Source organism: Diadema setosum, chromosome 2 (assembly GCF_964275005.1).
Source record: "Diadema setosum chromosome 2, eeDiaSeto1, whole genome shotgun sequence".
NCBI classification, from domain to species: domain Eukaryota; kingdom Metazoa; phylum Echinodermata; class Echinoidea; order Diadematoida; family Diadematidae; genus Diadema; species Diadema setosum.
The window spans coordinates 35344636-35361521 of NC_092686.1; the positions used below are offsets into that span (position 1 = coordinate 35344636).

Below are 16886 nucleotides of genomic sequence, written 5' to 3' on the forward strand. Positions count from 1 at the left end.
TTAGTTCAGACAATTTCATCAATATCGACTTCTTATTTACCGGGTTGCTTTTTGCACGTATTTTCTTTTAAAATTCACCCTGACAGGTGGCACGCACGATAGCTTCACCTAGGCGACGCTGAACATGCTGAAGATCGTCCTCTTCGTGCATCGTTGCTCGGACAACGTATTTATTTATTACGAAAAATTCACTTTTCAGTTTGTCTTTTTCACGTATTTTCCTTTTTATGTTTGTTTGTTTGTTTTGTGTTGTTTTAGTTTACAAATCAACGTCAGGCACATTACTTTCTTTCTCATCACTGCTCATTGCTTGTACTTTGGAGACTACCCACTTCTAATTTTACAATTAATATTCATGTACCGACAGCGTACCTCAATGTAAAAAACACACACGCCATTATACACAGTGGCATCAATCTTCGTTAGTGATCTGGATCGTTCAGGTGCATGACAGGTTCAATGACATTTATTTCCAGCAAATATACGTACATTGTACAAGTAACATGCGATCAATTTGAATATGCCGGAGGCACATCTCAAGAAGTCGCTTGTAAATTCAGAAGTTTAATCTAAGTGGAGTGATATTCTAGCAAGGATTACAAGTTTTATGCAATCTTACTTCAGGAAGAAGCATTCATATTTGATGAATTGAATGCAAGAGATGTTAATTGTGTGAATACATTATCTAAAAAAAAAAAAAAAAATCAGTGTGAAGCTATCTCCAGTTTGAATCCCATTTTTGTTGATTTATGTTTCGCCAGTTGTTTTGATATTTTATTTATTATTTTGAGTTTTATTTACATTTGCATTTGCAAATAAAATTCAGAATCAATTGAAGTTACAGTTGTTCGGTTATATCTTCTTATTGTTGTCACTTATTATCATGCCCATTTACTGAAATGAAATTACATAACACAGATCTACTAACAAATACCAGCCTATTAGACTCCCTTACAAGCGTTATATGTGTTGGCAGAGGGAGAGAGAGCGAGAGAGACAAAGAGAAGAAACATACATATGCATATGATATATATATAATTGTTTATATATATATATATATATATATATATATATATATATATATATATATGTATATATATACATAGTTTAAATCATGACGAATGAAGACAAGGGATGTTGGAGGATGCCAGCTGCCAGCTTTTGACGCTTGGTCTTCTTGGTCAGCTTTATCGTCTATACACAAACGTGGTAGAGAAATGATCAAAGACCGAGGTGCATGCATGGGATAGAAATTATGTAGATACACATACGCACGCACACACACACACACATGCAAATATATGTATATGATATATATATATATATATATATATATATATATATATATATATATATATATACATATATGTATGTATATATATATATATATATATATATATATATATGTATATATGTATATATATATATGGCATGAATCAAATCTTAGCTTGATGACTGTCATTGATATTAAAAGATATGGAAACAGTTTGATAAGCTGAAACCTCAGAAACTAGCATACGTGAAGAGAGCAAAAGTATAATTTATACTGCAGCACACCAGTCCTGTTCACTGCCGTCGGTGTCATTGCACCAAGCGGGGATGTATCAATAATTACTGGGGTTGCTCCTAGATGAGAACACTTAATAGATAACACTTATTATTGTTGACTTGTATCGCCGGGCAGGCATTTTTGACAAATTCATTCCAAGAAGACTCTTATCCAGGAGGATGGATGCGGAATGTCGTTGTATTTACATCTCAGGAGAGCGCGAAACACCTGCTTAAAGTGTGGATGCTTCTGGGCGTATATGAGAGGGTTGATGCAGCAGTTGACGGACATGAGGATGAAGGTGTAGATGGAGGGGATCTCGTGTCCCGGGGTGAGTACGCAGAGACTGTGGGGCATCACGCAGAGGAAGAAAGCGCACACGACGAAAAACAGGTTCATGTTGATCTGGCTCGCTCTTTTCCGCACTTCTTTCTTCGGTGCGGCATCGAATCCGTGAGGACGGTCAGAAGTTTGATCTTGACCAGGCATCTCGGAGGGTTCGGCTGGGCGGTTGGCTGTGACGACGGAAGTGGGCGCGACGTCGCTCTGCGCCAGCACTTGCTGCTGCTGACGCACCCACATCAAAATCTTGACGTAACAGAAAATTATGAGAAGGAACGAGAAGAAGATGTTCACAAAGGCGATTGATTCGTATATGCCAACCGGATCCTCTTTACTCAACCAGCTGCACCACCGCTGTTCGCTGGAGTAGCCCAGCGTCTCGATATTGACAACTTCTGGTACAAGCAAGCAGAGTATTGACTGGAACCAGGCAACGGCCAGCATGAGGCACAATCGAAACGGTTTGTAGAGCCATTGGTAGTCAGCTGGTCTTCTCGTGATCAGATAGTAGCGGTTGAAGGCGATAAGAGCGAGAGTGAGTACGCTGGTTATTGTGGAGATATAGACAGATGCTCCTACCACCTGACAGAAGGTGTGGTTCAGGGGCCAACCTGCTGGGTGAACCAGTCCCAAGGACTGGAAGGGTAGCAGGGCGCACGTCAGGAGATCAGTAACGCTGAGACTCAATACAAACACGTTCGTTATCGTCTGCAGTTTTCGCGAGACAGCCATCGCGACGATCACGAGGCTGTTGCCGGTGATGCCGATGACGGCAACGACTACCAGAATGCTTGCTCCGATGGCGCGGTGGACGAAACCGACCTCAAATTCACCCTCATTAGATTCATCGACGTGTGGAGTAAGATTCTGCATTGTTCCGCTGTTTTTGCATTTGTGTCTGTAAAGAACTTGTATTGGCTGAGAATGTATCAATAATCATTTGAACGAAAGTGTGATCCGCAAGCTTTGAAAAAGAAAATGTTTTCCTTGCAACTTCGATGTCACGACACAGAAGCTCACCTGGTGAAATAAAAAGTCACAATGAAACAAGGTCATTTACTAAGCGCGAAGTATAAGAAATTCGTCACATTACTGGAACCGTCATTTCCGCTTAAAATGGTCTTTCGTCTTTTTCGCAAAGTGTATTCTTTTTCCCCAAGTCTTCTTTGGGCAAATAAAGAAGAAAAGATAAACCACTTTCGCCGATGAGCCACATTGCAAGTGCAAAAAAGTGCGCGAGTGTCACATGACAATTACGCGCACTAGATCACTTAAGAGTTATCGATACCGAGGGCCTCATTCAACAATCATGTCTTGATTGATGGTTGATCACAGCTAAACCTCATGACTCTGCAGCAGCCAAGATAATGTAAGTGTATTCAGTGGACATCTTGATTTGTGCGGACACTACTGCGTTTATATGAAATATGTAATTAACAATGTGCTCGCTCTGGATCCCTGGTGTGTTTGCGTACGTGCGTGCGTGTGTTCTTGTTCGTGTGCGCGTAAATGGCACTCCTTGCCTTGTGAGCACTCTTCGGCACTACCAGAGAGTGTCTCTCACCTGACCTCTACGATTCAATCATGCGAATCGCTTTATCGGCGTAACATGATCAGGACGCAAAATATCAACAATACCTCCCGACTCACGTGATCATTAATTCATACCTTTTCTTATGAAAGAACACAGCAAACATTTGCTAAGCCAAGCATGATGCCAAGACGCCTGCTGCATTAGCAAATGAACCATAATTTGATTAATCGCAAATCGTGAATTTTGTACGGGGATAGTACCTTACATTTTACTGCTCATTGTCATTTCAAAGAAACAACATTCTACTGGTTTCCATTGTGAAATTAATTGGGAAAATTATATTCACGGTCACCATCCCCCCCCCCCCCCGCCCAGAAAAACGCACTATCTGACACTTTAGTCGACCTTCACTTTTCTTTTCTGTTTTGCATACAAAAAATATTCAATAAACAATCATTTTCCTGTGATAAACTTGATTTCTGACAAAGATGTAGGAAACCCAATTTCATAACTGCAAAGTGCAGTATCTACAATGAACTTTGAGTTTCCCAAGGAAAAACGCAGCATATACATTCATTTCAAGGAAGAAATGCAGTATATAGAGAGCCATTTAGTCCGGTGGCAAAGAAATCGGTGGATAAACTTATCAAATAGCACCAAATTTGGCAAATATCCAGACTGATTATATTTTAAGTAGATTTGGATATCAGCCCTTTCATTCAGAAGGTCTGTCATTGGACGTCTTCTCCCGTTGCCATGGCAACGAATTATCTTTTTGAAACAACACAGATTTCAAATTATATCAAACTAGAATGTAGAAAAGTGACTATATCCATAGATTTGGAAGCAATCATTGAATCGGTTATCGTTATTCTTATGTGTTCAATTGTCATGGTAACGAATTATTTTAGAAAACTACATATATTTACAAGTAAATGATACTAACATGTGACGAAAGTGACCTAATAGCTTTAGAATTATTCATTTAATTGCAACTGAAGTCTTAGTATTCTCTGTTGTCTTCTCCCATTGCCATGCTGACAAATCATTGCAGTGCCAAAAGTGTGAAAAAAGTGACTACATTCAGACTTTGGACGAATTAGGTTCACTTCATCATTTCAATCAAGTCATTTTTTCTTTAGAACATGGAACAATTATATGTAAATCTTTTTTATAAGAGAAAAATAACCTGTCAAACACAAGTCCTCCTCAGATGTTCTTGTTATTGTACGGTATAATATGTGTCTATTCTCTCCTTCTTTTATGTCCGCTGTTCTGCTTTTTACCGATATATGTACACAATATTCTTTGCGATATTATTCGATCCAGCTTGTATTTTTGTTCTTCCTTATTTGATTTCATGCCAGTTGACAGTGGGTTCCTTTGATGTTGTTTCATATCATTATATATTATTTCATTAATTCATTATGTATTTTCTGAGGGTTCCATATCGTACCAGCTTTGCATTTCAGTGGGATCCCCATTTCCATTTCAATCCTTATTTAATTTGTACTATGCATATGTATAAACCATATATCATATTCATCACTTCGCCGGTGATCCCTCGCATTTATCCCCAAGTTGAATTATCCTTCGGATTTATGACAGGTTTAAGTGTGTGTGTGTGTGTGTGTGTGTGTGTGTGTGTGTCACACACAAACACACTGCCATAGCTTCTGACCATCCGAGCATTGAGAATTTAGGGTTTCTGGGACGAACACTGAACTAGGGCATCTTTAGCTGTTTAGCTTTAGCAATCCGGAGGTTTCGGGTTCGAATCCCGATAACTCCCATTTTCTTTGCTCATTTTTCCACTATTAAAAAAAATAATACAGTTATGTTTTCTTCATTTTGTTACTCCTTATCACACGTATTTTTGTTAATTAACATTTTTGTAATGATTACAAATATGTTCTGTTTATGACTTCTCTGTTTATCTTACGGAAATGAAATGAAATTTGAATTTGAATTTGAATTTGAGTTATCCGCTGAAATGCAATCAAAATCATAGCCGTTCAAGGTCATGAGAATGATATAAATGTCCATTGCCACGGTAACAGGTGAAATTCCAGAAACTAACATAATTCATAATGGAATAATGTAAAGCCATAATAGAAGTGTCTGAGAATGTCTTTGAAGTAAAAACTTCGTTCGCCATTAAAATCTTGGTCATCTAAAGTCACATCCTCTGAAACATGGGGTTGTTCTGGCAATGATTTTGCAGAAATTGTTGTTGGAAAAATAAGAGCATTTCTGTATTGAAAAATATAATACAAATCACAAAGCACGTACATTTCCAACTCTGACTGTTACAAGGTAAAGGTCATGTACGATGGAATAGTGGTCATAGTAATACGATGATGAAAGCGTTTCGGTACGTATGCTTGGTATACAAATCAATGGAAATTGCATGTGCTAATATATTTTGTAAACGTAGCCCCTCTCTGAAACACGATCATTCCATGTTCTCTCTCCCTGTTGACTTGGTGGTAGGCAATATCCCACAGCTGATGATGCCATGACAACATAGTAATCAAATGATTTGATTTGATTTGATTTGATTTGATTAGATTTGATTTATTTATTCTCCGTATGGCACCATTTACATTTTTTTCAACATAATCAAACATAATGATATACAAATATGAAACTCATTATAGCTAGTTTCAACAATTTCAAAAATTTTGATTATAAATACATTTAAGACAAAATTACAATACATGTGTTATGAATTACCGTACAGAACGGTCGCCAATAATATTATAAGCTATAAGCTTGACCCTTTGGCAACCGATGATACAATACGTTAACGCAATAAAAGAAGGGGGTCCAACATGATGCTCGTGATGAATGATGAATAATTAGAAGGATCCATCTGTGTACTTGTGTGATATTAAAAAGCAAATAAAAAAAAATTAATATCTCAGTTTGTGAAAATGCTGATACCTGCCGCACAGCCATTACTGTTACTGTAAATCAGTAGCTGATCCATAATATGTTATAATTGCAAGAGTTACGATATCTAATCATTACTTTCAGCATCTTCATTATTATCATCATCATGAACACTGCTGCCAACCATATCATGTGTTTGTAGTTGTGTATTGATTTTCGAAGACAAATAACTATTGAACAATCTATCTGGCAATGAGGATCATTGTTGTTGTTTTCTACAAGAATCAAAGCCTCACATCGCAGAAGCCTCCACAACATGTTATTTCAAGCAAACAGCATGGTGAAATATTTTTTTTTTGAGATCACTTGGTTTGAATTATCAAGATTTGTCTTCTCCGTAAGAGGTGGTTTTTTTTTTCAGATCCTTTGTGATTGAAATTAGAGGAGAAAGGTCCCCTGATGTTAAAGCGGAACTCCGGACCTGTTAAATGTTAGTCTTAAAAGAAAGAGTCAAATTCTATGAGCACAATAATGAAAATTAGACCAAAACAAAGGAAGTTATGAAATTGTGAAATTTTCGCTAATTTTCAGTAGCCATTTCTGGAACAGGCAGTATAAATATGCAACTGAGCGAGTTTATGATCTTATCCACTCAGAATTTGCCACATAGACTGAACCAGAATCTTCCAATTTTCAGTCTTGTTTTTGTTTGTATTTGTTTGTTTATTCAAACGCATTTATGCCCGAGTTTCAAATCCTAAAGCTGGTATCTCACTGAGCGGCGAACGTTTGCGAACGTAGCGAATTTGAGATTCGCCAACTTTTCTGACGAACGTTTGCGAAAACTCTAGGTTCGCTTCTGCCATAAGCGACAGTTAGCGACTTTTAGCGATGTTTAGCGACAATTAGTAACACTTGAGCGAACGTTTGCGAAAGTGTTTGCGAAACACAGATGGCGACTATTAGCGAATGTTAGCAAATGTTAGCGACAATTTTGCAAATGTTAGCGACAGTTTTGCAAATGTTAGCGACAGTTTCGCAAATACTAGCAACTGTTTGCAAATCCTTTGCGACAATTTTGCGAATGTTCTTGAACCTAGAAAAGTACCAGGCGATTATGTATAGTCAGACCCATAAAACGAACGTAAAACCTTCCACTGAATTCAGATCTCTTGTGACAACCGTTCAAGATGGATTTCCAGTATATGGAAATAAATTTCTGCCAAGAAGAGGCTCAAGGTGTTGCTATCCTTGAAGAGCTGCTTCGTCAGGCTGCTGCTACAGCTATTGTGCAGCATAAGAGAAATAAGATAAAGAAAAACAAGAAAGGAAGAAGAAAAGAAAGACTGTTTGGGTCAGAGAGTGGTTGCAGAGGACAGACTTGCAGCAATTACATGATGGAGATGTCAAGACCTTCAAGAACTTTCTTAGAGTGGAACCATGTCTGTTTCAGAAGCTTTTATATAGGAACCATAATTTATGGTTACTAGTTCGCTAGCAGTGGCGAATCAAATAAAAATGTTAGCGACACCGTATTACGACCGTTTGCGAATTCTTACAAGTGTTTTCCGAATGTTTGCAACTGTTAGCGAAAATACAAATTCGCAAAGGTTCGCAAAGAAATTTTGAACATGTTCAAAATTCCTTCGCTACAAGAAAAACTGTTTACGGCAATAAAAACCGTTTGCGAACTTTCTTGCGACTGTTAACAAACTTTTTGCAACCCTTTACGAACCCTGGCGAAATCCCAAATTCGCTACGTTCGCAAACGTTCGCCGCTCAGTGAGATACCCCCTTTTACCCTTTACGAACCCTGGCGAAATCCCAAATTCGCTACGTTCGCAAACGTTCGCCGCTCAGTGAGATACCCCCTTTATGTATATTAGGATAATATGCCATATTCCAAATGATCTTTACTGCGAAGTTATTCAGCCTGGAATCATGACGGTGATGTAAATGTATTAAGTTTTTACATGTACTTCTACAGCAGAGAAGTTTAATTTTTGTCAGTTTTTGTACACGATCAGTTGGTAAATTGTGAGGAGGTGACATCGTGAAGTCACTCATAGGCCCTATGCATATGTGCTACTGATCCATAGGAACTCTAATGAACCGAGTGGGCACTTGAGAGACGTTCATTTTTTTTTTGTTATGTTTATCACGTTACCCCGGATAATCATTTGTTCTTTAGAGACCGTATTATTCTCCATCACAGTACGTACGATCCCTGGATTCTGTGAAAAGATAGATTTCATCAAAGAAATTCACACAAATTCACTCATTATCATAAGACTGACTACTCTGACGAGGTTATATATTTTTCATGACGATTATCGAATTGTCAGTATGATACATCGCCAGATTCACTGATTACACTGATCCACTTAAAAGCACTCACCGTTTCCATGGAAACACCAGCGGCTGACGGGTAATCAACGGGAGTAATGACAGGTAGAAACGGACTAAGCAAATCCTCCCCTACAATAATGACTCTAGCAGAGGACTTTGTGCCGTGGCGGAGGCGTAATTCTCCAGATATCAATCCCACCTTATACTTTAACCCATCTAGTCTCAGAGAATCACTTTCCCTTTCTAGGGTTGAGTGTTTCTCCTCTTGACATGATTCTTCCTGTGACTGACTAATATTATAAGGGGGATTAAAGCAAACAAACAACGTATCTTCCTTTTAAGCCATTCGTTGTTCACATTAGTTGTTTATGTCCGTTGCATAATCTGTAACTGATTAGTAAATAGGAAACTGAGTCTTGGATAGTTGCGTTGCGTTATACGTTTCAAAAATGTATGATTATGTAGTTCGTGATGAGCTTAACAGCATGACTGATTCGATTGAATCTCTTTTTATTGAAATATCCGTTCCTGGCAGTAAGAATATTATCATAGGTGTAGTATATAGACCTCCAAATGCAAACACTAAATCATTTTTAGATTATTTTTCGGATTTGGTGAAGAACCCAATTTTTCTTCACAAAAAATGTTTCATAATGGGAGATTTCAATATAGACTTATTAAAACAAAATAATATGTCACAAGATTTTTTGGAAATATTTTTATCTGCTTCTTTTTTGCCTTTGATATCTAAGCCCACACGAATAGTTAATGAATCTGCCTCCCTTATTGATAATATTTTTTGTAATATTCTTCCTCCTCCCGATTCCCTTATACTGCTTTCAGACATAACAGACCATTTCCCCATCTCTACTAGTTTCTCTTTAAATGATACTATTGATAATAAATATGGTTGTTTATTGAGACGAAGAATCACTCATTAAAATACAGCCAGTCTAGGTGCTAGTTTAGACATGACAGACTGGTCTTGTATCTTTGATACAAATGATGTAAATTTGTCTTTTGAATACTTTATGCAAAAGTTTCTTCGACTCTTGGATATCCATATGCCAAAACGTAGACAAAAACAATCTGATTATAAAAAAATACCTAGGCTCCCATGGATCTCTAAATCACTTTTACGTTCAATAAACAGAAAGAATAATTTATATTATAAATTCAAAATGAAACCTACTGAGCAATCGAAACTTAAATATACTAGTTATAAAAATACGTTGACGAAAATTATACGCATAGAAAAGAGAAAATATTATACCAAGCAGTTATATTTGTATAGGCACGATATGCAAAACACATGGAAGGTTTTAAAGCAAGCAATGAATATATCAAATGATAAATGTAGTATTACTAAAATTAGGTTTGAAGATGAAATCATTGAAGATTCTCATCAGATTTGTAATATTTTGAATAATCATTTTTCTTTAATCGGGGAAAATCTTGCAAGCGATATACCCCATCCAACGAAACAGTTTTCTGAATTTTTAGGTCCACCAAATTCTAGTTCAATGTTTCTTAGTCCAACATATAAGCAGGAGATAATTAATATTGTTTCAGATTTTAGTTCTAAAAAAAGTGCTGGACATGATGACATCAGTAATTTTCTTTTGAAGGGGGTAATATCTTCAATTGCGGATCCTTTAGCTCACATATTCAATTTATCTCTTTCCAATGGCATTGTCCCTGAGAGCATGAAAATAGCAAAAGTCATTCCCTTGTTTAAAAAAGGCGACAAATTAGATGTTAATAATTACCGATCGATTTCTTTGTTATGTACATTGTCCAAAATTCTTGAAAAAATCGTTCATAAAAGAACTATTACTTTTTTAAAATTCAATCATATACTTTCAAATTCTCAGTTCGGATTTAGAGAAAAACACAGCACAACACGTGCATTATTAAGTTTTGTAGAAAAAGTGGCACACGCTATTGACAGATCTTCGCATCTAATAGGTTTGTTCCTGGACTTCTCCAAGGCCTTCGACACTATTAATCATGATATTTTACTTGATAAATTACATCATTACGGAGTGCGTGGGAAGGCCTTGGAGTGGTTCAGGAGCTACAATTTGTACCTCATGAACAGGAAGCAATATGTCTCTTTGAATGGGTATAATTCACAAATGTTAAATATCAAATGTGGGGTCCCACAGGGAAGTTTATTAGGTCCGCTTTTGTTTCTCGTTTATATAAATGATTTTTGTAGGTCATCAGATGTTCTTTCCTTTATTCTCTTTGCGGATGACTCAAATGTATTTTTTTCGCACAATAATCCTCTTACACTTGTAAATACAATAAACTCTGAATTAGAAAATGTCGCCCAATGGATAAAGGCAAATAAATTATCTCTCAATCTTCAAAAAACAAAATATATGTTTTTTAGCAACTCTATAGAGAAACCACCTGTTGACGTTGTTTTTGATGGGACTCCACTGGAAATTGTTTCCCATATTAAATTTCTGGGAATAACGGTTGATAATAAGCTTTCATGGAAATTCCATATTGATAGTATATGTAAAATTATTTCAAGAAATATTGGTATAATCAACAAGGTTAAATTTTGTCTTCCTTTGTCGTCCCTTATTACATTATATTCATCTCTCATATTGCCGTACTTAAATTATGGTATTCTTGCTTGGGGAAATACATATCAAACATTCTTAGATAAATTACTTTTATTACAAAAGAAGTCACTCCGTATTTAAATGTCATACTGCATTTCTGTCTCATACCGACCCGTTATTTTTTGAAAACAAAATATTGAAAATCAAGGATTTGTATCTGTATAACCTAGGACAATTTATGTTTAATTATGATAAAAAAAAATCTTCCAAATATATTTGAAACAATGTTTCCAAGAAATCAGTCCGTTCACAATCACCCAACAAGGCGTTCGAATGAGTTTCATTTGCCCTTTTTCAGAACTCTGCTGGCTCAGAACACCTTTATTTACGATGGGCCAAAGTTTTGGAACTCACTTCCTAATGATATTGTAACAGCACGAACTTTGAATTCTTTCAAGAATAAATTGAAATTATTTTTATTGAAATCTTATAACATATTACCGGACTAGGTTTGTTTCATTAGCTCAATTAAGTTATCATATATATATATATATATATATATATATATATATGCATTAATCATTACACATCAACTATTTTCTATCATGAGAGTAAAATAATCTGTCGAATATAAGTTCTCCTTAAATATGACAGTCATCGAACAATGCATCATTGTGTCTATTCTTTGTTTTCTTTGTTTTAATATGTCCGCTCTTTTGTAGTTTTTCGGGTATATGTACCCAATCCGTATATTCACAATATCATTCAAGGGTGCGTCTTATTACTCCTATACATCCTGGAAATCTGTTTGCTTGTGTCCACGATGGCGTGTGTTGCAGTTTCATTTTCTTTTTTTTTTTTTTTTTTTTGTTCTTTCCTGTTTTTTTCATTTCATGTCAGTTGACATTAGTTTCTTTGATTTTGTTTCATATATTTGTTTGTAGTTTCATGAAGCCATTATTTGCTTTTTATGTATTTCTGAGGGTCCCATATCGTACAAGCTTGGCTTTTTAGTGGGACCCTCCATTTCCATTCCCATCCGTGTAATATGCATATGTATATACCTTATAAATGCAATTATGTCGTTAATCATCATCACATGTATCTTGTTGATGTACGTTTATCGAAATTACTACAAATTTGTTTTGTTTATGCATTCAACATAATTTCTCCTTATTTAATGGAAATGAAATAAAGTTGAACTTGAACTTGAATAGTTTTGACCCAACCCATCATTGTAATATTGAAGTGATTGGTTCAAACACACACCATCCCCGACTCCACTTTACCCCCTTTAAAAAAGTAGACATACACATAATTATCACAGAAAAAAATAACAAAAAAAGTCTTCATCAAATATCAAAAAAAAAAATCAGTGCCCACTTGTGAATAATAATGCGAATAATATTGGAAAATTGTGATGTTGATACTTTGTTAAAAATGCAGAAATAAATCAATCAAATCAAATAGCGGATGGATTTAAACCAAAATTATGTGGAACAACATTGATTAACCTGCGTGAGCAATATTTGCTTACAACGGAAAGGGGGCTCTGACTCTTTGAAATGGTAAACCATATCTGGGCCCCGTTTCATAAAAAGTTGATATGATAGCAATTCTTGCTGGGATGGCAATTGTCATAGTAACGGCAAGAATCCAGCTTCCTGATTGGCTGTTGCTATTGGAAGTTGCCATTCCAGCAAGAGTTGCATCCTAACACCTTTTATGAAATGGGGCCCTGGTTTCCTACCTCCGGCCTAACGCTTTGCTCAACGGTAATGTAGACGTGAGATTCGACGTAAACAGTAACTTGTTGTGGGAAATGTTCACGTTACGTTAGTTACGTTTAGGCGGTGATCCTTTACTTCGAGAGGGGCCCTGAAATCCAAATGCATGTTGATTAGTGTTGATTTATAAACCCTCAACATCACTTTTGAGGTAAAACAAATATCTAGAAACATTTCATATATTTTTAACGATTTTTTCTTCTATTCTTCTTCAGATTACTCGGGAACGCCCACAAAAAAAAAAAAATCCTTCCAAATCAATCAATATTAATATTCTTGAGATGACCTCATCAGTCAATCATTGCTAAAGTACTGAAATGTTAAATAAAGACATTGGAATGCACCTTCCTCTCGACTCAGCATAACTTGCATGTTTCTGTCATATTTATGTGACTAACAAAAGACATGGCCAGGGAACATGCATGTTTCATGTTTGTAGATATTCGTTTTACCGCAAAAGTGATGTTGATGGTATCATAAATCAACACAAATTAATGTGCATTTGGATTTCAGGGCCCCTTTAAGTATGCGGCGCCAAGTGTCGCATGGTCGCTTTCGCCAGGAAATCATCGGTCATTTCGTCAAGGAAATGACAATTTCATCACGAAATTGTTATTTCGACCACCAAATAACAAATTTAGTGACGAAATCGCTAGCTACGTTGTTATGCCATATGTTGTAGATGTAGCTATATAGATGTCAAGCTAGATGTAAACACAGCATTGATACAGGCAAAACTAAAAATGTCGTAATGGCGTTTTTAATCCTCTTTGGAATCTGTCGTTATGTTTACATTATATCCACGACGGTTTGACATAAAGATGGTTGTAGCGCTCTGCAAATATGTTTAAATACAGAGTAATTGTATTGTTTAGTTATTCGCACGGATATTTCATTTCTTCTTTGGAATGAGGGAGTAGTGCAAGATAAGAATTCTGAATTATTAGAGTGCTCTCTACACAGAATAATTAAAGGAGCACAACATTATGATAATGATCTGCAGTCGGGAGAAATCATATATCATACATCACAATCGTGGTTATCTAATGTATAATATTCACACACACACACACACACACACATACACACACACACACACACACACACACATATACACACACACACACACACACACACACACACACACACACACACACATATATATATATATATATATATATATATATATATATATATATATATATATATATATAGTCGAGACAATGTAGATGACAAAAGATGTCGCATGAAGCCGGCTGTTACAAAGCTTTCGACCTTGGTCTTCCTCAGCTTTATTATCTGTTTATGAAATTAAATATATGTTTTAAGCATGACAGATCTGGAGTCATGAACATAATACACTAAATACAAGTTCAGCATGAGTTAACAGCTTCATAGCATACTTGGCAATATTTTTGGCAATTGTGAAGCAAACAGACAAAGGGGATCAAGCAAATTCAATGCCAAAAAATGTTGTATCTGTCCACTGATGGAGAACACAAATAAATTCTCCAGCAGCGTCACTGGAGAGGAGTTTCACATACTGCAACATATTGACTGCAAATCGAGTTACGTAATCTACTTGATCATCACCCTGGAAATTTGATGGATGAAAGGTAATATCTCACTTATCCAGGTTAGTGAAGATGAAACGCCTCATTTCTCCCAGCTATTTTACAGAATTTTTTTGAAATTTGAATTTTAACACACGTCTCTATATGGGGAATTATTTACCCGTGTGAGCCCTATACACACGCTTGAACAACACCCGCTCTGACATTCGGAAATATAACACAGAAGAGCGTAAGCAAATTCCGGTAGCACAGCATTTCAGCACACAAGAACACACAATCGAAGATGTACGGGTCACGGGCATTGAACTCATCCACAAAAAATCAAATCAAGTCACTCTGAAGCGGGAATCATAATGGATTTTGAAACTTAAAACACTCACACCGTATGGTATTAATGTAGATGAGTAATACAGAATGTTATTTTGGTAATGTACAGCTGTATATGGGTTATTTTTTATGAGATGAGATGAGATTGTATTTATCGGAAAAGATAGAATGTTTATAAAGGATTGATTTTTTGATGTTGTATTGGTTGATATATATATATATATATATATATATATATATATATATATGATTATAACATGGGTGTATTGAATATATATGACCTGTATAGGAAGTGATAATTATGAATAGATAGATAATTATGACAGATAGAGGTGTGCACAGGAAATGCAACAATACTGTGCGACATAGTTTTGTTATATTATGTGGTAAGAGCATGAAGATTTTGTCAATAATAATTTTGGCATATATTATATATCTGTATATTGTATATTTCTGTGTTGTGTGCCTACGGACAAGTGGCAACACACCATTCACTCTTTATATGTACCCGGGTTTCATGCAAGATGAGATTGTATTTATCGGAAAAGATAGAATGTTTATAAAGGATTGGTTTTTTGATGTTGTATTGGTTGATTGATGGGTATTGTTATATTCCAGTCATCATATAATGTGTATAGAGATAATAAAATATATATATGTATGTATGTATATGTATATGTGTATATATGATTTATGTATATATATGTATGTACGTATATATGTATATGTATATGTATGTATGTATATGATTATAACATGGGTGCATGAATATATATGATATGTATAGGAAGTGATGATTATAGATAGACAGATAGAGGTGTGCACAGGAAAAACAACATACTGTGCGACACAGTTCTGCTACACACGTGGTAAGAGTATGAAGATTTTGTCAGTAATAATTTTGATGTATAATATATATGTGTATATTGTATACTTCTGTGTTGTGTGCCAAGGGACAAGTGGCAACACACCATCCACTCTTATCTGTACCCGGGTTTCATGCCAGCTATTGTGACTGTTTATAAACAAGCTGTAGGGGGGGGGGTTAAAGACCAGCAATGGCCACAAGAATGCTCATTGTATCGTATTTTTAACAACCCTCCACTGACGCATTTGTATGAGCACTGAACCTAATTCTTTTATCATCGGACCCTACTCCTGCCTGACATGCACCACCGCACACACACCTTCCCTCCCAATACATAACATGATCACTCTCATCCCGCCACAAGACAGCCACAAGACACCCAAGTAACTAACACGTCTGCTTAGCAGGTAATTATAATAGAATTGAAGTTTATTTGATATGTGTTTGATATTTTTTATTGTATGATATGTCTGCATGTTACATATATATACTCGTTATATATTTATTTACAGTTATACATTGTTGAATACTTCACAATTGCCAAAAATGTTGCCAAATATGCTATGAAGCTGTTAACTCATGCTGAACTTGTATTTAGTGTATTATGTTCATGACTCCAGATCTGTTATGGTTAAAACATATATTTCATTTCATAAACAGATAATAAAGCTGAGGAAGACCAAGGTTGAAAGCTTCGTAACAGCCGGCTTCATACGACATCTTTTGTCATCTACATTGTCTCGTAATTCATCCTAAGATGACAGAGGCGTACGGTACGAGTATCAGCATCATCGCACTATTATATATATATATATATATATATATATATATATATATATATATATATATATATATATATATATATATATAATGTATATGTATAATGTACTGTTGCACACTCAATATGATTTATGTGTGTACATACATAAATAGGATTATAAATTTGCATGCACGCAAATGTGAGACTTAGCTGTGACGAGAGGTAGCTAAGCATATTGTGTGATTCTGAACAATGCTCTTCCCATCATTCTCTTCTTTCGCTTTCATTCTTCTCCGCAATTCTTCCACCACATTTTCCATGA

General features: G+C 35.8%; 1 protein-coding gene across 1 annotated transcript; it reads right to left on the reverse strand.

Annotated features, from left to right (window-relative positions):
• Positions 1-1699: 1699 nt before the first annotated feature.
• Positions 1700-14815, reverse strand: LOC140244485 (G-protein coupled receptor moody-like). The gene is made up of 3 exons (XM_072324118.1): positions 14770-14815; positions 9206-9251; positions 1700-2696 (listed from the first exon to the last, which is right to left on the reverse strand). Exons 1-3 carry the CDS (start codon positions 14813-14815, stop codon positions 1700-1702), a joined length of 1089 nt encoding a protein of 362 aa, XP_072180219.1.
• Between the last annotated feature and the right edge of the window lie 2071 nt (positions 14816-16886).

Coding starts and splice junctions, on each gene's coding strand:
- LOC140244485 (XM_072324118.1), bottom strand. CDS start 14,815: ATGTCAGAGCGGGTGTTGTTCAAGCGTGTGTATAGGGCTCACACGG. Junction 9,252..14,769: donor TGTGTATAGGGCTCACACGG/GTAAATAATTCC, acceptor AAAATGATTTAG/TGTTTGCATTTGGAGGTCTA. Junction 2,697..9,205: donor ACACCTATGATAATATTCTT/ACTGCCAGGAAC, acceptor TTTCGTCCACCG/CGCCATCGGAGCAAGCATTC.